This window comes from Mobula hypostoma, chromosome 16, assembly GCF_963921235.1.
Source record: "Mobula hypostoma chromosome 16, sMobHyp1.1, whole genome shotgun sequence".
Taxonomy (NCBI): Eukaryota; Metazoa; Chordata; class Chondrichthyes; order Myliobatiformes; family Myliobatidae; genus Mobula; species Mobula hypostoma.
Window position 1 is genome coordinate 69149034 of NC_086112.1, and position 19527 is coordinate 69168560.

At 39.4% G+C, this 19527-nt stretch overlaps 1 protein-coding gene across 1 annotated transcript in view; it reads left to right on the plus strand.

Moving 5' to 3' along the window:
- The window catches only part of rest (RE1-silencing transcription factor), a 44035-nt gene extending 33491 nt beyond the window's left edge, over positions 1 to 10544 (plus strand). Inside the window, exon 4 of the mRNA XM_063069092.1 lies at positions 8484 to 10544. Within this exon, the coding sequence (XP_062925162.1) occupies positions 8484 to 10405 (1922 nt within the window). The 3' untranslated portion in view covers positions 10406 to 10544. The remainder of the gene's footprint in view (positions 1 to 8483) is intronic.
- Positions 10545 to 19527: the final 8983 nt, after the last annotated feature.

Consider the following 19527-nt stretch of genomic DNA (forward strand, 5'->3'; position numbering starts at 1 on the left):
GAGAGGATCATGGGACAGGGGGCCCAGGGAGAAGGGAAAGGGGGAGGGGGGGAAAAACCCAGAGGATGGGCAAGGGGTATAGTCAGAGGGACAGAGGGAGAAAAAGGAGAGTGAGAGAAAGGATGTGTGTATATAAATAAATAACGGATGGGGTATAAGGGGGAGGTGGGGCATTAGCGGAATTTAGAGAAGTCAAAGTTCATGCCATCAGGTTGGAGGCTACCCAGATGGAATATAAGGTGTTGTTCCTCCAACCTGAGTGTGACTTCATCTTTACAGTAGAGGAGGCCGTGGATAGACATATCAGAATGGGAATGGGATGTGAAATTAAAATGTGTGGCCACTGGGAGATTCCTGCTTTCTCTGGTGGACAGAGCGTAGATGTTCAGCAAAACGATCTCCCAGTCTGCGTCAGGTCTTGCCAATATATAGAAGGCCACATCGGGAGCACCGGAAGCAGTATATCACCCCAGCCGACTCACAAGTGAAGTGTCGCCTCACTTGGAAGGACTGTTTGGGGCCCTGAATGGTGGTAAGGGAGGAAGTGTAAGGGCATGTGTAGCACTTGTTCGGCTTACAAGGATAAGTTGTCTCCAACTTTTACCCTGCCCTCAAGTTTACCTGGTCCATTTCCGACACCTCCCTCCCCTTTCTAGATCTTTCTGTCTCTGTCTCTGGAGACAGCTTATCCACTGATGTCTGCTATAAGCCTACTGACTCTCACAGCTATCTGGACTATTCCTCTTCTCACCCTGTCTCTTGCAAAAATGCCATCCCCTCCTTGCAATTCCTCCGTCTCCACCGCATCTGCTCTCAGGATGAGGCTTTTCATTCCAGGACAGGGAGATGTCCTCCTTTTTTAAAGAAAGGGGCTTCCCTTCCTCCACCATCAACTCTGCTCTCAAATGCATCTCCCCCATTTCATGCACATCTGCTCTCACTCTATCCTCCCGCTACCCCACTAGGAATAGGGTTCCCCTGGTCCTCTCCTACCACCCCACCAGCCTCCAGGTCCAACATATTATTCTCCGTAACTTCCGCCACCTCCAACGGGATCCCACCACTAAGCACATCTTTCCTCCTCCCCCCCCCCCGCTTTCTGCAGGGATCGCTCCCTACGCGACTCCCTTGTCCATTCGTTTCCCCCCCATCCCTCCTCACTGATCTCCCTCCTGGCACTTATCCTTGTAAGCAGAACAAGTGCTGCACATGCCCTTACATTTCCTCCCTTACCACCATTCAGGGCCCCAGACTATCCTTCCAGGTGAGGTGACACTTCACCTGTGAGTCAGCTGGGGTGATGTACTGTGTCTGGTGCTCCCGCTGTGGCCTTCTATATATAGTCGAGACCCGACGCAGGCTGGGACATCATTTTGCTGGACCCCTACGCTCTGTCCGCCAGAGAAAGCAGGATCTCCCAGTGGCCACACATTTTAATTCCACATCCCATTCCCATTCTGATATGTCTATCCATGGCCTCCTCTACTATAAAGATGAAGCCACACTCAGGTTGGAGGAACAACACCTTATATTCCGTCTGGGTAGCCTCCAACCTGATGGCATGAACATTCACTTCTCTAATTTCCGCTAATGCCCCACCTCCCCCTCGTACCCCATCCTTTATTAATTTATATACACACATTCTTTCTCTCACTCTTTTTTCTCCCTCTGCCCCTCTCACTATACCCCTTGCCCATCCTTTAGGTTTTCCCCCCCTCCCCCTTTTCTTTCTCCCTGGGCCTCCTGTCTCATGATCCTCTCGTATCCCTTTTACCAATCACCTGTCCAGCTCTTGGCTCCATCCCTCCCCCTCCTGTCTTCTCCTATCATTTTGGATCTCCCCCTCCCCCTCCCACTTTCAAATCTCTTACTAGCTCTTCCTTCAGTTAGTCCTGATGATGGGTCTCAGCCCGAAACATCGACTGCACCTCTTCCTGGAGATGCTGCCTGGCCTGCTGCTTTCACCAGCAACTTTTATGTGTGTTGCTTGAAAAGAAATAACTGATAACTTACAAAAAATTTAATTTAATTTCTACAAGCTGTTGTTAGATTAGATTTATTTATCATATGTACATCAAAGTATACAGTTAACAATCAACACAGCTAAAGGATGGGCTGGTGCCAATACTGCATGACCACAATGCTTGGCAGAACAACACAGAACACAACAGCGAAACAATCCCCTTTCATCTCTCCCACCCACACACATGGACAGTTCTCCAACTCCATGATAGGCTTTCAGCCTCCGGTCTTTATCCTTACTAATGGTGGTTTGTTGATCAAGGATCCATTTGTGGAGGAGGATATTAACTTCCAGGGTCCAGAGTTTGGTGATCAGTTTGCCTGGATAAAAGTATTGAAGGCAGAACTGTAGTCAATAAACAATAGTCTGATGTTGCTGTCTTTATCATCCATATGCTCCAGAGATGAATGTAGGGCTAGGATGATGGCATCTGCCATGGACTGTTTTGATGGTAGGCAAATTGCAGTGTGTTGAGGTTGTCTGGAATGCTGCAGTTGATGTGTGCCATGACCCCTTCATTCCTGGAATCATCCTCGTGAACCTCCTCTGGACCCTCTCCAATGACAACACATCCTTTCTGAGATATGGGGCCCAGAACTGTAGATAATACTCTGTGCGACCTGACTAGTGTCTTATAAAGGCTCAGCATTATCTCCTTGCTTTTATATTCTATTCCCCTTGAAATAAATACCAACATTGCATTTGCCTTCTTTACCACAGACTCAACCTGTAAATTAACCTTCTTGGAGTCTTGCACAAGGACTACTAAGTTCCTCTGCACCTCTGATGTTTGAACCTTTTCCCCATTTAGATAATAGTCCACACTATTGTTCCTTTTACCAAAAATGAATTGTCATACATTTCCTAACACTGTCTTCCATCTGTTACTTTTTTGTCTGTTGTTCCAATTTGTCTAAATCCTGCAGCAAACGCATTGCATCCTCAGCATTACCTACCCCTCCACCTATCTTCGTGTCATCTGCAAACTTTGCCACAAAGCCATCAATTCCATTATCTAAATCATTGACAAACAATGTAAAAAGTAGCGGTACCAATGCTGACCCCTGAGGAACACCACTAGTCATTGGCAGCCAACCAGAAAAGGTCCCTTTTATTCCCACTTGCCTCTTGCCTGTCAGCAATTCCTCTATCCGTGCCCGTATCTTTCCTATAATACTATAGGGTTTTATCTTGTTAAGCAGTCTTTATCAAATGCCTTCTGAAAATCCAAGTAAATGACATCCACTGTCTCTCCTTTGTCCACCCTGCTTGTTACTTTCTCGAAGAACTCTAACATATTTGTCAAGAAAGGTTTCACTTTACAGAAACCATGATGACTTTGACTTATTTTATCATTAGTCTCCAAGTACCTCAAAACCTCATTCTTAATAATAGACTCCAACACTTTCCCAACCACTGAGGGCTAGGCTGTTTGGCCTATAATTTCCTTTCTTTTGCCTTCCTCCCTTCTGAAAGAGTGGAGTGAGATTTGCAACCTTTCAGTCCTCCGGGACCATGCCAGAATCAAGTGATTCTTGAAAGATCATGACGAATGCATCCATCATCTCTTCAGCAACCTCTCTCGGAACTCTGGGATGTAGTCCATCTGGTCCAGGTGACTTATCCACCTTAAGATCTTTCAGTTTGCATAGCACTTTTCCCCTTTGTAATAATAATGGCACTCACTGCTGCCCCCTGACACTCACGGACCTCTGGCACACTGCTTGTGTCTTACACAATGAAGACAGTTGCAAATTACCCATTAAGTTAATCTGCCATTTCTTTATCCCCCATTACTAGCTCACCAGCATCATTTTCCAGCGGTCCAATATCAACTCTCACCTCCCTTTTACTCGTTATATAACTGAAAAAGCTTTTGGTATCCTGCTTTATATTATTGGCTAGTCTGCCCTTGTTTCATCTTTTTCCTTGTAGCTTTTTTAGTTGCCTTTTGTTGGATTTTAAAAGCTTCCCAGTCATCTAACTTCCCACTCACTTTTGCTACCTTGTATTTCCTTTCCTTAGCCCTTACACATGTCCTTTGTCAGCCACGGTTGCCTACCCCTGCCATTTGTGAACTTCTTCCTCTGTGGGACCTATCAATCCTGAGCCTTGTGAGTTATTCCCAGAAAGTTCAGCCACCCCTACTCTGCCGTCATCCCCGCCAGTATCCTCCTCCAGTCCACCTGGGCAAGCTCCTCTCTCATGCCTCTGTAATTCCCTTTATTCCATTGCGATACTGAGTTGTGCTTCTCCCTCTCAAATTGCAGTATGGATTCAATCACATTATAATCATTGCCTCCTAAGAGTTCTTTTAAGTTAAGCTCCCTAATAAGATCTGGGTTATCACACAACCCGCAATCTAAGATAGCCTTTCCTCGAGTAGGCTCAAGCACAAGCTGCTCTGAAAAGCCATCTTGTAGGCATTCAACAAGTTTCCTCTCTTTTGATCTGAAACCATCCTGATTTTCACAATCCCCTTGCATACTGAAGTCCCCATTACAACTATTGCCACCTTTCAGCATGGACTCAGTGATGCCCACAATGTCATATCATCCAATCTCTAATTGCACCACAAGTTTGCCTGCCTTATTCCGAATACTATGAACATTTAAATACAGCACTTTCAGTCCTGCATTCTTCGCCCTTTTGAGTTTTGCTTCTGTGGTACAATTTAATTCTTTGCTCTGTCTGGATCTGTATCCAATCAGTGACTCGTCCTTCCTTACATTTATGTTACACCCATCTACTTGTAAGCCTGCTGGCTCATCCTCAGCTCTATCATATTGGTTTCCATCCCCCTGCCATATTAGTTTCAAGCACTCCCAACAGCTGTAGTAAATCTGCCCACAAGAAGATTGGTTCCCCTTGGATTCAAGTTAAAGTATGAATGAATGTTTTCTAGTTGTTGTTACATTCAGGCATCAGTTGCTGCTTCATTTGCTGAAGAGTTGTGAATGCAATGAAATGTTGGGCATTCATTAGTGAACACCCCATTTCTTACATAATGATGGAAGGAAAGTCATCGAAGTAGCTGAAAAATGCTGGATCCAGGAAAATGTTCCAAGGAGCTTCTGGAGTTTTACCCTGTTGTTGGGATGATTCACCTCCGACAATCATACCCATCTTTCTCTGTTAAGTATGATTCCAATCATGCATTGACTTTCGTTTTATTAGGGCTTGCGATGCTACAGTCCGTTCGATTTTTGTCTTGGTATTGAATTTAGCTTCTTGGTTATGTTTGCCAGGTTCCAAATGAAAGGTGTAATGCATTATGGATATTAGTTGTGATTAGTTGAACTTGGGGTCATTAGAGGGTGGTGGTTTCACATGTGTTTGATGGTTGTGAAGTTTAATAAACAGACTTGAAAAGAGAAAAACTAGTTAATAGTCTGATACGTTTAGCTTAATACTTTACTGACAAATTTTCTGTAGTGATTTAATCTTCAACTTTGCTCGGTGTTTTCTTAGTAGGTCTGTACAGAACTTCGTACCTGCACTTGTATGAATCATCAATGGGTGTAAGTATCTGCACCATGTATTCACTTGCAAGGTTAGGTCATTGTAGTGGAATTGACAGTAAAATGGATCAGTGATGCATGGGGCCCTGATTGAAGTTTTATTTTTTTCCACTCTGCTTGGATCCTCCCTGACCACATTGCTTCCCAGGCCTTGGGAAATTATGGTATTATGTCCTGAATTATCTTACAGAGAAATGGTTTGAAATGATGATTTTGACCTCTCCACTGCCACACAGTGACCTACCCGTTGACAGTATTTTTGTCAAGTAGGCCTTTCAGGGGGTCTTAACTCGGATCTTGTGAGCCAATTATCATTTGTTTAAAAATGCTGTAAAAGGTTAGCATCAAACATGTTTATTGGGTTGAAAGGCTTGAATTCTTGGATCTCTGGTATCCTTGGGTATTTAGCTGTAGTTTGCATTGAAGGTGAAACAAGTTTGCTCAGTGTGGATGAAGTGTCTTGTAGATACCTGATATCAATGTGAAACTGTTTCATGGAATCCCAAGTCTCGTTCTCATTGAAGTAGAGTTGGACCTATCATTGGTTTAGCATTTTCTGTAAAACTATAACTGCTTTGCTTTGACACTAGTTGCTCCTAATTAAACCAACATTAGAGAATTTAGAGCTTTCAGGTCTAATTCCTAAACCAACAGACTCTTGCCATTTGCCATAAGGCAGTTAATCTAACTTGCATTTGTGGTTATGTTACTGGCATTATTAGTCCATGAAGTGAAAGCACGTACACCAGTGCACTAACATTCTAATGCTGAACAGTGCACATATGATGGTTTTAAACCCTATCCAGGGCAAGACATTTTCAGTTGATCTATCTATTGGAAAACCAAGCTGTTAATTTTAATGGGTGCTGGCTGAGATTCTAACAATACAATTTTTAACGACAGTTATCCTTTCTGCTAGCACCAGTTTTTATTTGAATTCAGTCTGTACCTGCATGCTGGTGACATCTGTAGAATGACCATTCCACACCTTGACGCATTTTTCTAATCAACAAACGGGAGCCCAAGTAGTTATTGAATTAACATATTTTAATATGGGGCACTGACTGCTACTAAGATATTTATATCACTGAAAATTTAACTGTAAGTAAACCAGTGATCTACACCTCAGCATGCTTTAGATGATTATTGTTTCAATACAGAATACAAAGTGTGTTGCACTATCGTTCTGCCTAACTATGTTGCAACTTCTCAACCTTTATGGATAAATGTGGTCACCATACAAACGTTCTTAGTGAAGTATCTGACTAATTGGGAAACAAAAAAATGGTAATTTGTTCAGTTACAAATCTATTATAAAATATAGTCCAAATGTAATGAGAGAAAATCCCAACATGAAGCTTCACCATATAGTCTGGTCAACTGGAAGTTCACTGATTTTCTAGAGCCTGAAAATGAATTTCACGTTGAAATTACTTGGTCTCTCAATATTTGAGGGGTTTGCATAGATTCGTTCAAAATGGAATGCCAAATGACTGATTGCTAGCTCCTGGTTAATATTTCCTGCAGCATTGTTCCAGGTGAAAAATAATAGTTTATTCTGAAGAGTTGTTATCTTTTCCTCTGTTTCAATTGTTTCTGAAAAGTGTGGTAATTGCTGCCATTTCATTACATGTTAATTTCCATTTTTCTACAATGCCTTCACTGGACCAGATTGTTTTTGAACCATTGTGGCAAGTACTTTCTTTCCGGTTAGTATTGGTGGGTATTCTCATTTAGTTGCTAGCATGCTATGTTTTTGTTATCTAGTCAGATTTTTATACCTTTCTATAAAATTGCTGAAACTATTATTCAGAGTTAGTTCATTCAATCCATGCTGCCTGCCTGCAACTTGTGTCTTCCTATCCATTTCCTGGGGTATCAATTGGTTCAGGACCAGGTGTGATCTGCTTCCCATAATCTTTGAGCTATTAATTGGGGAGGGCAGTGGTGGGCAGTAATTTTTTGCAAATAAATATATTAATTTCTTCCGCCAATTTATACAAAGCAGAAGGAGGAAATGCATACCTTATTAGTTTTAGGAAGGGTCTACTATATTTTCCTACATTCAGTTCAGGTTGTATCCTTTCAGGAATGCTGGTTTTAAATGTAAATAATGACAACTTGTAGTATATGTATTAATGCATATTTTCTTTTATTTGATAAGATATCCTACTTTTAAAAAATAATAAGAGAACATTGTTTCTATTTTTAAACATGCCTAACTCTTCCCTCACTCTGAAATCTGATATTTGACAGATCTTGGATATATTTGAAACTTCCTCGATCTGGGCATTTGCTCTGGTGACCAAGTTCAGTGAATACTGCAAATAGTATGTGCATGTTATTAATATTTGTGGCAGTAGTGTGTGTTTGTACATGCATGTGTATAGCCTTTGATTTGTGCCATCAGTGGTTTTTGTAGCTTTTCTGTATCGTTTTGCCGTTGCCCTCAGAGTGTTCTTTCTGTTGTTTGGTGCTCAGGCAAAAAGCTTAAAAAATGTTCAGGTGACTTCAGTTGCATTTCAAGAATGGTTTAAAAATAAAGACACTCCATGATGTCTTTTTTTTACTCATGTAAAGTTGCTTGAAAGCATAGATGCTGCAGTATAGAATCAGTGATGCAATTATAAACATTAAAATGTATGGGATTGCTCAAAGCTATTTCAGACAGTTTAGTGAGGTTCGAAGGTTTGTGAGACTGATAGATTTTAAATTTCCTGTACTTCCCATGATTCTGATCAAAACTATTGAAAAGTCTGTATATTTTACAAATTAAAGGAATTATATACTGAATAATGATATTGTAAAAACTGAATAAGATAGTTAATTACTTCAGCAACCTTTATTTGGTTAACTATAGTGATAGCAGCAGTTGGAGTTTTCAAGTCCACGGCGCTCTGTTCAGAATGAGCTAACTGTTTCATTTTATGTTTTGACAGGTGAGAAGCCTTTTAAATGTGATCAGTGCAACTATGTAGCATCAAACCAGCACGAGGTGACAAGACATGCTAGACAAGTTCACAATGGACCCAAACCATTAACGTGTCCTCACTGTGAATACAGAACAGCTGACCGCAGCAACTTCAAAAAGCATGTTGAGTTGCATGTGAACCCACGCCAGTTTCTGTGTCCTGTTTGCAAATACGCAGCTTCCAAGAAATGTAATTTGCAGTATCACATAAAGTCCAAGCATCTACATTGCACTGACATTACCATAGATGTGTCAAAGGTGAAATTGCGTACCAAGCGACTTGAACTGGATGCTCCTCTTGCTAAAATGGGCAAGAAAATGCCAGACAAATTGCACCTGAAAAGATCTGAGAATCTGGATAAGAAGACCACTGGCAAGGCAGAGAAAACTACAGCTGTAGCAAAGGAGTACAGTTTGGACACCAGCTCAAAGGTGAAAACCCGAAATCATAAAGTTTTCAGTCACAAGCACCTATCAAGAAAAAGAGATAGTGATACAGAGAAAGCAAGGAAAATCAAGGGCACCAAACGGAGGAGAAACTTAACAGTAGAGGGATCTTTGCAGCAGGAGAAAACAGAAGAAAATGAAGCACCTAGTGAAGCAAAAAGGAGAAAAATAGGGAAGGCTAAAGAACTGAATGAATTTGAAGCAAAGAGAAGTAGAATCAAATTAGACAAGGCCTCACACAGGAAAAATCTTAAATCCAAACGAGTTAAGAAGAAAAACAAAAAATATAAAAAAGCTGGTGAACATTCTACTGGTGGTGGTTCAGATAAATGTAAGAAATCTGATCAGCCTGAGCAACAATTAATTGTGTCTAAAAAGAAAAAAGATTCTTCCAGAAATTCTTCATGCAGTAATCCTTCTGTTGAAGCTACACACAAAAAAGAATCTCAGAATTTGGAACCACTCGGGGACAAAGCAATGAATAAAACTCCAGTTTGTACTGTTACTGAACAAAATGAAAATGCTTCGAATGTGCATTCTGCAGAAAATGCTAGCAAAATTGTTCAGAAAATTGCAAGGGAGTCCCAAACTGCTTTTGACCATCCTAAACTGGAGGAACCAATGTTGACTGAGACATTGACTGTGGAGGAAACTCCCGTAGCTTCCACAGAACATGGTGGGGCATTAGTTTGTAGTTCTGGACAAGTGGAAGGTGCTGCTCACACATCTAAGACCTGCAATTATTTGAATAACTCGGAACCAAAAGGAATGAGTGCAGAAAATAACTTGATTTCTGATGCTGATCAAGAAAAGGATGCTCAGGTGATCAATATTGAGCTTGCTTTTGAAATTTGCAACTCAAACAATTCAAATGCTGACCAAGATGGCGTGGCGTACCAGGATGAGGGCCACAATGACATGGATGATCAGATGAAAGTTGAAGATAAAACAAATAAACATATATTAGACATCCAGGATGATCAGAACAGGTTGCAGGATGATGTGAGCAAGGCTTCAGATGCATTGGATGACCAAAATAATCATCAGGATTCTACACACAAGATCCAGAATGGTCAGCGAAACCAAGACCAGCTCCAGGATGATGGTGATGAGGATGTGAAAAACAAGCAAGAACAGAACAAGAAACAGAAGAAGGATGTGATGATGGAAATAGATGAAGATGAAGGCATTCATAGCCATGAAGGAAGTGAAACCAGTGAAGATTCAGAAGGGAGTGATGACTCTGGTCTGAATGGAGCAAAGCCCACTCCTGATGATAAGATTAACAAAAGGACACCAGAGGATGTGAATGATGTTCCAGGAAATTTTGTTTGCATATTCTGTGATCGTGTATTTGGCGTGAAAGGAGAGTTTACTAAGCACCTTAATCGCCACCTAGTAAATGTATACTATCTTGAGGAAGCAGCAAAAAACCAGGAATAAATGCAGTCCCAAGATTTGGCAAGTTTGCTGTAGAATATTAATCATAGTTATTACAAAATGCTCAAATCACTCAAAAATTGTATGTGATCGGCTACTACGTTCTTTCATTTTTGTTTCCCCATAATGTCTGTTTCCTTACTTTCCCCTTTTTTGACCCACTTCATTACATCCTCAAAAGTTACAGCAATTCTACAATTAGTTAAGCAACATAAATGGTTCTTTCTGTCTTCCCTAATTTCCAGAGGTTTTCCTTTTGAATCACTAAGTAAATCTGATACCGACTCATTATAAATTTCCAGGTAAGAGACACGTAATAGAAATTCTCTGTTTTGCCTATCATTAATAACTTTGAATAAATTACAGATTGCCAAAGGAATAAGACCTGGAGTGATTTGGATTTTTTTTTTTTTTAAAACTTCCCTTCACTGAATTTTTCATTGCTAACTGCATGTAGTTTCTGCTTTTTTTTCCCAAGTTTTTTGCTCACAATTCAAAGATAGTAGAAACACATTCATATTCAATAGCTAAATTTGTTAATTGTGCTTTGTACCTGTTAATCAACCACTGATTTTGATTTTTCATTGCACTATTTGTACTCAAATTGTATCATTTAATCTAATTCAGTTGTTCTTTTGTGTCCCTTTGTAAATACTTGGTAACACTGGACATCAATGTTGATTTTTCTGCTTTTACATGACCTGGGATTTAAGCTGACCTACAATACTTGCTGTAGCTGTTTATAGTTCTAAAACTCAAGCTAGTGGTTTACTGGAGAAATCAGACTGTTGAGTGTTTGATTTGGGTGCTTCTCTGGTAATGCTAAAGTAATGCCTTTTGCCAAGCAGTCTTGCATTTGTGTGCAATTTGGATTTAAACCTTGATGCGCAATGCATGGAATTAGTCTGTTTCATAAATATGCAGTTTAGGCACTGTTTCATTAAAATTAGCTACTATCTTTATAAATTACTTTCCTTAAATCGACAGCACAGTATTTTCTGATTATATGTTAAAACTATCTTCCATTTTATTCAAATCACAGGAGAGAGCACTTTGCAAGATGATAGCAGATCTCATGTAACCAATGCCATAATACTCATTTAAGAGTCTAGAAAACAGTTTCTTGGTAGCTTCACAAAAAAAAAGATCCAATATGGTGCTTAAACAGCTTATAAAATTGCACGAAATAAGTAATCAACTATGCAATATAATTAGTGCTAGTTTATACGTAGAAATGTTTTTCTGTATCATGTATTTATATTTGTGTGTTTAACCAACAGTTTGGGACTTGACCATTAACCAAGCCACTAACTGATTGAGAGTGCTGCCTGGTAAATGCGAAGTATCTCCCATTTGTATTTGACAGTAATGTGGTTTTCAAAAGTTGTCAAGCATCCCAAATAAGTGGAGGTGTAAAAATCCCTGTCTTGTTTCCTTTTCAGTTGGATAAAGTCTTGATGCATTCTGTGCAGAATTTCCTGTGAACATCTGTAAATTGGTTTATAAATGGCTCTGATTTGATCCCAATTTGAGTAAATTTGTTTATAACTAGTGCACCTCTATAATGGTGAGAACTTGTTGCAGTGTTGGATCTGCACTAAAATGCTGCCTTCCAGACACAGAAAGAGCATTGCATGAACTTATAATTATTAGAGTGCAACGCTGAAAGATTTGATCACCTCTGATAGACCTAGATAGTGTGTTGGTATGGCCAAAGAATATAAAGAACTGTGATTTCCATTTGTGATTTCTTCTTCCAAATTAATATGTTGTGTTCAGTATGTTTGAAGTAGCCACTTTGAAGAATATGAAAAATAATTTAAATACTGAATAGCATTTTTTGCTTTGACAATCACGTTGAAAAAGTCATGTATGTCTGTGATCAAATTAAAACCTATTTATATGGATTTTTAACTGCAATCTGCTTGTTTTATGGTTTGCAGTACAGTACTCTTACACAAATTTTGCAGTCATCATGTTAAATTGTAGTATACAATTACAGTTAAAAATCTGTAACAATAGAGCTTGAATAATGAATGCTGTAAGAGGTCTGGAAATGTGAAAAATGCTTGGACTCTTTAGATCTAGAATATTTTAGTGCATGGCTTAGTGTACTCTTGATATTAAAATGCTTAATGGTTATTCCAGTCTCCCAACAATAACTGCAATAAGTAGTTAGTACACATTAAATAGCAGAGCATTTTAAATTTGATTTTAAAAAAAAAAGCTCAGACTTCGCTAAGTGGCAGAGGATTTGTGTCCTGCTTCAGATCTTGCCTGTCTCCTGAAAGGACCTGGATTAGTTAGCTTGTGAGTTCTAATTTACTTTCTTCTACTTTGAACATTCTTCTCTGCACAATAATCGCACAGCAGGAGGAAGAAAGAATTCAGTCCTAAACCAGGCTGCTTCTCCAGGGTTTGGCGTGCACTCTGGTATTCAGACCAGCAACTAGGAAGGTGCAGTCCTTTTACAACATGACTATAGGTACTTTGGGTTGTCTTTGTGCAGCAAATACTAGAAAATCATTTGGGGTGAGGCATTACAGCTTGGGGCATTGGAGTTCGGCATTCAATTCCTGTGCTGTCCATTCTACCCATGTCCACGTGTGTTTCTTCCGGGTGCTCCGGTTTCCTCCCTCAGACCAAAGATGTAGGTGAATTGGTCATTGTAAACTGTCCTGTACTTATGCTAGTGTTAGATTGGTGGGTTGCTGTGCGGCGCAGCTCGTTGGCCTGTTTTACGCTGTATTTCTAAATAAACAAACAAACCAGTAAATACCTCCCATTCCAAGTAACATCCTAACGAATTTCTTCTAGACTCTTTTGCTACCTTATCCTACCTCTAGTGTGACAACTAGAATTGTGCAGAACGTTCTAAGTGAGACCTGACCCCAAAGTTTTGTGCAGCTTACAAAATCAAATCCCAACTGTTATACCTATTACCTTGGTCTATGAATTCAAGCATGGCAAATGCCTTCTTTGCATTTGGGGTCTGTACTGCAATAGCACATTGACTTCCAGAAGTTTACAAGAAGGGAAGCTCCAATAAGAAGTCTGATTCCTCAAATACTTCTCATTGCGAACTGTAAAAAAGAATTGGTTGAAATGGAATATTTTGTACACCTAAGTATTGCACTTTTGGTTCAATCTTTTATAATCTGTAAATTAATAACTTTTAACAACAAGGCGTCAATATTTTGACCTTTTTTAAACATTTGGCTAGTAAACTTTACAGTTTCTATTGTTTGGGAGGCATTGGGGTAATATTATCTAGTGAAAATAGAAGAAATGCAGTTATGTAAGATATTAAAAGGAACAATTAACAAAAATGTGAGCCATTAATCACTTCATAATGTTATTGTTCATTCTTTTGGATATAAATTGTTCTTCCCTCTTGGGAAAACTTGAGGATAAAACCGAAAAGTGGTTTTTATTGAAGGTAGTCTATTAAAGCAGATTAATTAGGTGTCATAATGTCTTGAACAGTTTTGATTCATTATGTATCTACTTTAAAATGACCTGTAGCAAGTTTGTAAGTAGCTGGAAATGAGTTGAAATATACTGCAGAGCTATCTGAAAGGTTGGCCATCTAATGGAAGTAGGCAGGAACACTACAAAGGAACAGTCAGTAACACTTGGCTTTAAACAATTTATTTAGATAGTTGCCAAATGGCAGGTATGCAAATACTGTAGCATTTTTACAAAGCTCTGAGGGACCTCTCACAGCATGATTAACACTTCGCCTGTTCCATAAAAAGCACTTCCGTTGGTGCTGGCTTAAAGTGAAAAGCTTATGTAATTCAGAGTTGCTTTACACCATTATCTGTGCAATACTATTGTTTTCTTTCCTGATGATACCAAAGTTTTTAAAAAAAACCTACTGTACTTTGTTTTCAGATAAATAAATTGAATTTTGATTTCAAGCATAAACATTTTATCAAAGAAAATGACTGACATTGTGTTGGACACGAAACTTCCATTATTTTAGTACAAGGACTATGTGTATAAAGGTTATTTTCACAAAAAATATTTGCCTTTTTGTTAACTAAAATTTAAAAACTAATCTCTGTAACTTTCTAAAAAGCATAGTATTTAGCAAAAGTTTTGCTGCATTAAAGTTTTGTAAACTGAATTGTGTCTGCTCTTTTATTTAGATTACTATGATTTTCATGCAGTATTTTTTCTTAGACTGGTGCAGTATGTGACGCAAACCTTTGTTCATCCAGGTTGAAGACTTTTGCATTACAATCCTTCCAGCCCAAAGAGAATGTTGAAGAGTTACTCAACATTAGCACTAGGGAAGGTTAGTGACACAGCTAATAGAGCTGCTGTCTTACTGCTCCAGCAGCCCAGGTTCAATCCAGACCTCCAGTGACATTCATTAGTCTTGACAAAGGGTCTCGGCCCGAAATGTCAACTGTACCTCTTCCTAGAGATGCTGCCTGGCCTGCTGCGTTCACCAGCAACTTTGATGTGTGTTGCTCCAGTGACATTTGCACATTCTACCAGTGACTTTGTCAGTTTCTGCCATGTATTCTGGTTTCCTTCCACAACCAAAAAATGTACAGGTTAGCAGGTGAAATAGCCAGTGGCATAGAACCAGTTAGCTAAAGGGCTGTATTTCTCTGACTGTGGGGTCTTCTTTCCATACTACACTGACTGATTTCCACCATTCCAGGAAGATTTTTCTTTGCAAAGGTATTTAAATTTGAAGTGTTTATTAGTTATTTAAGAGTAATTGTTAACGTAGTGTTTATGAGTGGAAGTGAGCTCATTTTCATAAAACTAAGTTTTCTAACAAAGGAAATACTACTTTATTAATTCAAATTATATGGATTACATTCCACAAACCATTGAATCATAAAAACACCAGTCATTTTGTGCTACTGCTGATTTATTTCTGTATTTTGTTTCAAAGCAGAGATCTTTAATGGCCTTATAATATTTAATTTGTCTTCAGTGAAATGCAGTCATTGTACAGTGGTAATAGTAATAGCCACTTTGTGCACATAAATAGAAGAGACAATAACCATAGAACAACCTTAATTATCTGCATTTGTGCTAGAATACATCTCCATGCAAATGTGGGAGTGCTGAGAATGTAATTGGAAATTATTTCCTGATTGTGCTCCATCATTGGACTCTTCATGAAGTCAATGGCAGTCTGCGAACTTCTGTAAATTGTTTAGTAGTTTTGCAGAGGAAAACTGTCCATTGAACCATCACTAGATTAGAACTAGTACTAATCCAGCAAATCAATTATAACTCAGCATTTAGTATCATCAACCCTCAAAGTTAGTGAGCATCAGGACCTTGGCCTCAATACCTCTGTGTGCAATTCAATCCTCAATTTCTTCGCGTGCAGACACCAGTCAGTTCAGATTAGCAACACCATCTCCTCCGCAATCTCTCATCAGCACAGGGAGGCTTTAGCCCCCTGCTCTACTCACTTTATACTTATGACTGTGAAGCTAAGTACAGCTCCAATGTCATATTTATGTTTGTTGAGGACACCACTGTCGTTGGCCGAATCAAAGGTGAGGACAAGTTGGCATATGGAAGGGAAATTGAAAATCTGGTGGAGTGGTACCACAACCACAACTTTTCACTCAATTTTAGCAAAACCAAGGAGCTGAATGAGTTCAGAGAAAGGAAACCAGAGGTCCATGAGGCGGTCCTCATCATGGGATCACAGGTGGAGAGAGTAAACAACTTCAGATTCCTTGGTGTTATCATTTCAAAGGGTCCAGCATGTAAGTACAATTATGAAGAAAGCACGGCAGCACCTTGAACTCCTTAGAAGGTTGTGAAGATTTAGCATAGCATCTAAAGCTTTGACAAACTTCAGTAGATGTGTGGTGGGAAGTATTTCGTTTGCATCACGGTCTGGTATGGAAACACCGATGCCCTTGAGTGAAAAATTGTACAATAAGTAGTGGATACAGCCTAGTCCATCACAGGTGAAGTTCTCCCCATCACTGAGTACATCTACATAGAGCACTGTTGCAGGAAAGCAGCACCCACCACCCTGGTCATACTCCCTTCTCACTGATGCCTTCAGGAAGAAGGTTCAGGAACTGTTATTACTTTTCAACTGTCAGGCTGTTGAATCAGAGGGTCATAACTTCACTGAACTTCTCCCGCCCCATCACTGAACTGTTCCCATAACATATGGAATCACTTTCAAGGACTCTTCATCTCATGTTCTTGATAATTTATTGCTTATTATTTTCCTTTTGTATTTGCACATTTTGATGCCTTTTGCACATTGATTGTTTACTTGTCCTGTTGGGTGCGGTCTTCCATTGATTCTATTACGTTTCTTGGATTTACAGAGTATACCCACAAGAAAACGTATCTCAGGGTTGGATATAATGACATAAGTACTTTGATAAAGATTTACTTTGAACTTTGAGCATATCTTTGAATATTGTACAGTGGCTTTGAGGGAAAAGGTTAAAGAGGTTTTCGAAAAATTTAAGTACATTTTTTTTAAATGTTCAGTCTCTTTGGTACAGAGATAGTACCTTAGAAATGAAACATTTCTTCGTTTTTTATTTAACATACAATATTCAGTGTTTAACAATTTAATTTCTCCTTTGGAAAGACTGATTGCAGATTGGGTTAACTGCTTTATACTTGACATTGAGGTCATTCCCATTACTTATGACTGTGAAGCTAAGTACAGCTCCAATGTCATATTTATGTTTGTTGAGGACAACACTGTCGTTGGCCGAATCAAAGGTGAGGACAAGTTGGCATATGGAAGGGAAATGATCATTCCCATTAACATGGTCTGTATCATTGCCTCCAACAATATTTTAATGTAGTTGAACGAACACCATCTTGCCTTTTGATTGGATGCGTTGCAGTCTATTAGATTAAACACAGAAATTAACCACCTCAACTCATAACCAGTGCCCTTTTTTTAATGGACATAGCTGTTTGTAGTGAAACTCCTACTCTCTTTACTTATTACATTTACCACCACTTGCGTCTAAACATTTAACCTTTCCTGCATTAATCATTCATTCCCTAGTCTTGTATTTGATAGAAGCCTCTGAACATGGCTAACTTTTTCCAGATCAGCCAGTGACCTGTCTAAATTATTACATGATTTTTGTGATTTTCAGCATCTGTGGTATTTTGTTTTGATTTTACAGCTAGCTTCTGTAAAGCTAACTGTAGAATCCCTTACCCTGATGTAGAGTCTTTGTCCTGAAATATATGCAGCACCCGATGAAGGATCTCAGCCCAAAGTGTCACCTGTTCATTTCTCTCTGTGGTGGCCAGTGCTATCATGTTTGCTGTTGTGTGCTGGGGCAGCAGGCTGAGGGTAGCAGACACCAACAGAATCAACAAACTCATTCGTAAGGCCAGTGATATTGTGGGGATGGAACTGGACACACTCAGGGTGGTATCTGAAAAGAGGATGCTGTCTAAGTTGCATGCCATCTTGGACAATGTCTCTCATCCACTACATAATGTACTGGGTTGGCACAGGAGTACATTCAGCCAGAGACTCATTCCACCGAGATGCAGCACAGAGCGTCATAGGAAGTCATTCCTGCCTGTGGCCATCAAACTTCACAACTCCTCCCTTGGAGGGTCAGACACCCTGAGCCAATAGGCTGGTCCTGGACTTATTTCATAATTTACTGGCATAATTTACATATTACTATTTAACTATTTATGGTTCCATTACTATTTATCATTTACGGTGCAACTGTAACAAAAACCAATTTCCCCCCAGGATCAATAAAGTATGACTATTACTTGATCTGCTGAGTTCCTCCATTGTGTTGCTTAAGATTTTCAGCATCTGCAGAATCTTGTCTTTGACTTGAAAAGCTAGTTCTTTTTATCTTCCCACAAATGCAGCTGAATCTGTATTTCCAGCACCGCAGTTGGACTGAAAATATGTGCAAGTTGTTTCTTTCCTCATTCTAGGAATGTGGATGCCATTATCAAGCTTAAGCATTTATTTATTCTCTCCAGTTTCTCTGAAGAGTAATTAATAGATAATCATATGTGACTCCAGTACCACATTTAGCTGGTTGGAGGCAGAGGTTTCCCTTAAGCAAGTGTGTTAATTGGATTTTTATGTTAAGGCCAAGACACAATGAAAAGGATTTCTGGGGTGTATAATTTCTGCTACTAACTTTTTAATTCTATATTTTTTAAAAAACCCTGAAATCGCTTCTGAATTTGCCATTGTAGGATGTGAATTCACATTCTCTGGATTATTCAGTGAAAGAGCCACTACCTCAACAGACTCTGTAAATTGAACAATTGCACATAATTAGCTTTATGAAATTAATGATATGGTTTTGTTCCATGAGGAATCTTCTCATAATATCACAGGGCCCTCGAGCTGCTTCCATTCTCGACCTAATGTAAACTTGACTAAGTTATGTTGGAGACTATTATTTTTCAGGATGTGGTCAATCATAGAATGACCAGCATTTTTTTTTTGACTATCTGTAACTGTCCTTGTTGTGGTGCTGATGAGGCGGTCTGCCAAGCCGCTACAGTCTGGTGAAGCTAATTCTGTTGGGTAGGACATTCCGGGATTTAGAATCAGTGATAGTGCAGGAATGCGTTTTGACTTATAAAAGAACTTGCACGTGGTGGTGTTCCCATGTGTCTGTGACAATGAAGGAAGAGAATCAGGTTATGTGTTTGTAAGGTGCTGCTTAAGTAATTCTGTCAAATAACTAGTTATTTTGTAGAATACCAGGGTGCAATTGTAGAGGAAGGAATGAATGAGTGTTTAGAATGGTGGGTGGGCTACATTCAATGAACTGCCATCTTTTACATTGTTGCTTATGTTCTTTTTGAAGTTGGTATTTTTCAGTTAAATGGGCATGTTCCATCACAGTCCCGACTTGTACCTTAGTTGGTGCAAAACTAAGTTGCTTGCTGCAGAAAACGCACAGCTCTGACCTCATGACCACAAATTTTATGTGGCAAATCTAGATAAATCTCTGATGGGGAGGGGTTGGGGTGGAGCTTTGTGAGTTAATGCTATTGAATGTCAGGAAAGGTTGTTAGGCTTACTCATTGCAAGTGCTTAAGTGTATTGCCTGGAACTGGTGTAGCATTAATAATTGATCATGTCTGAA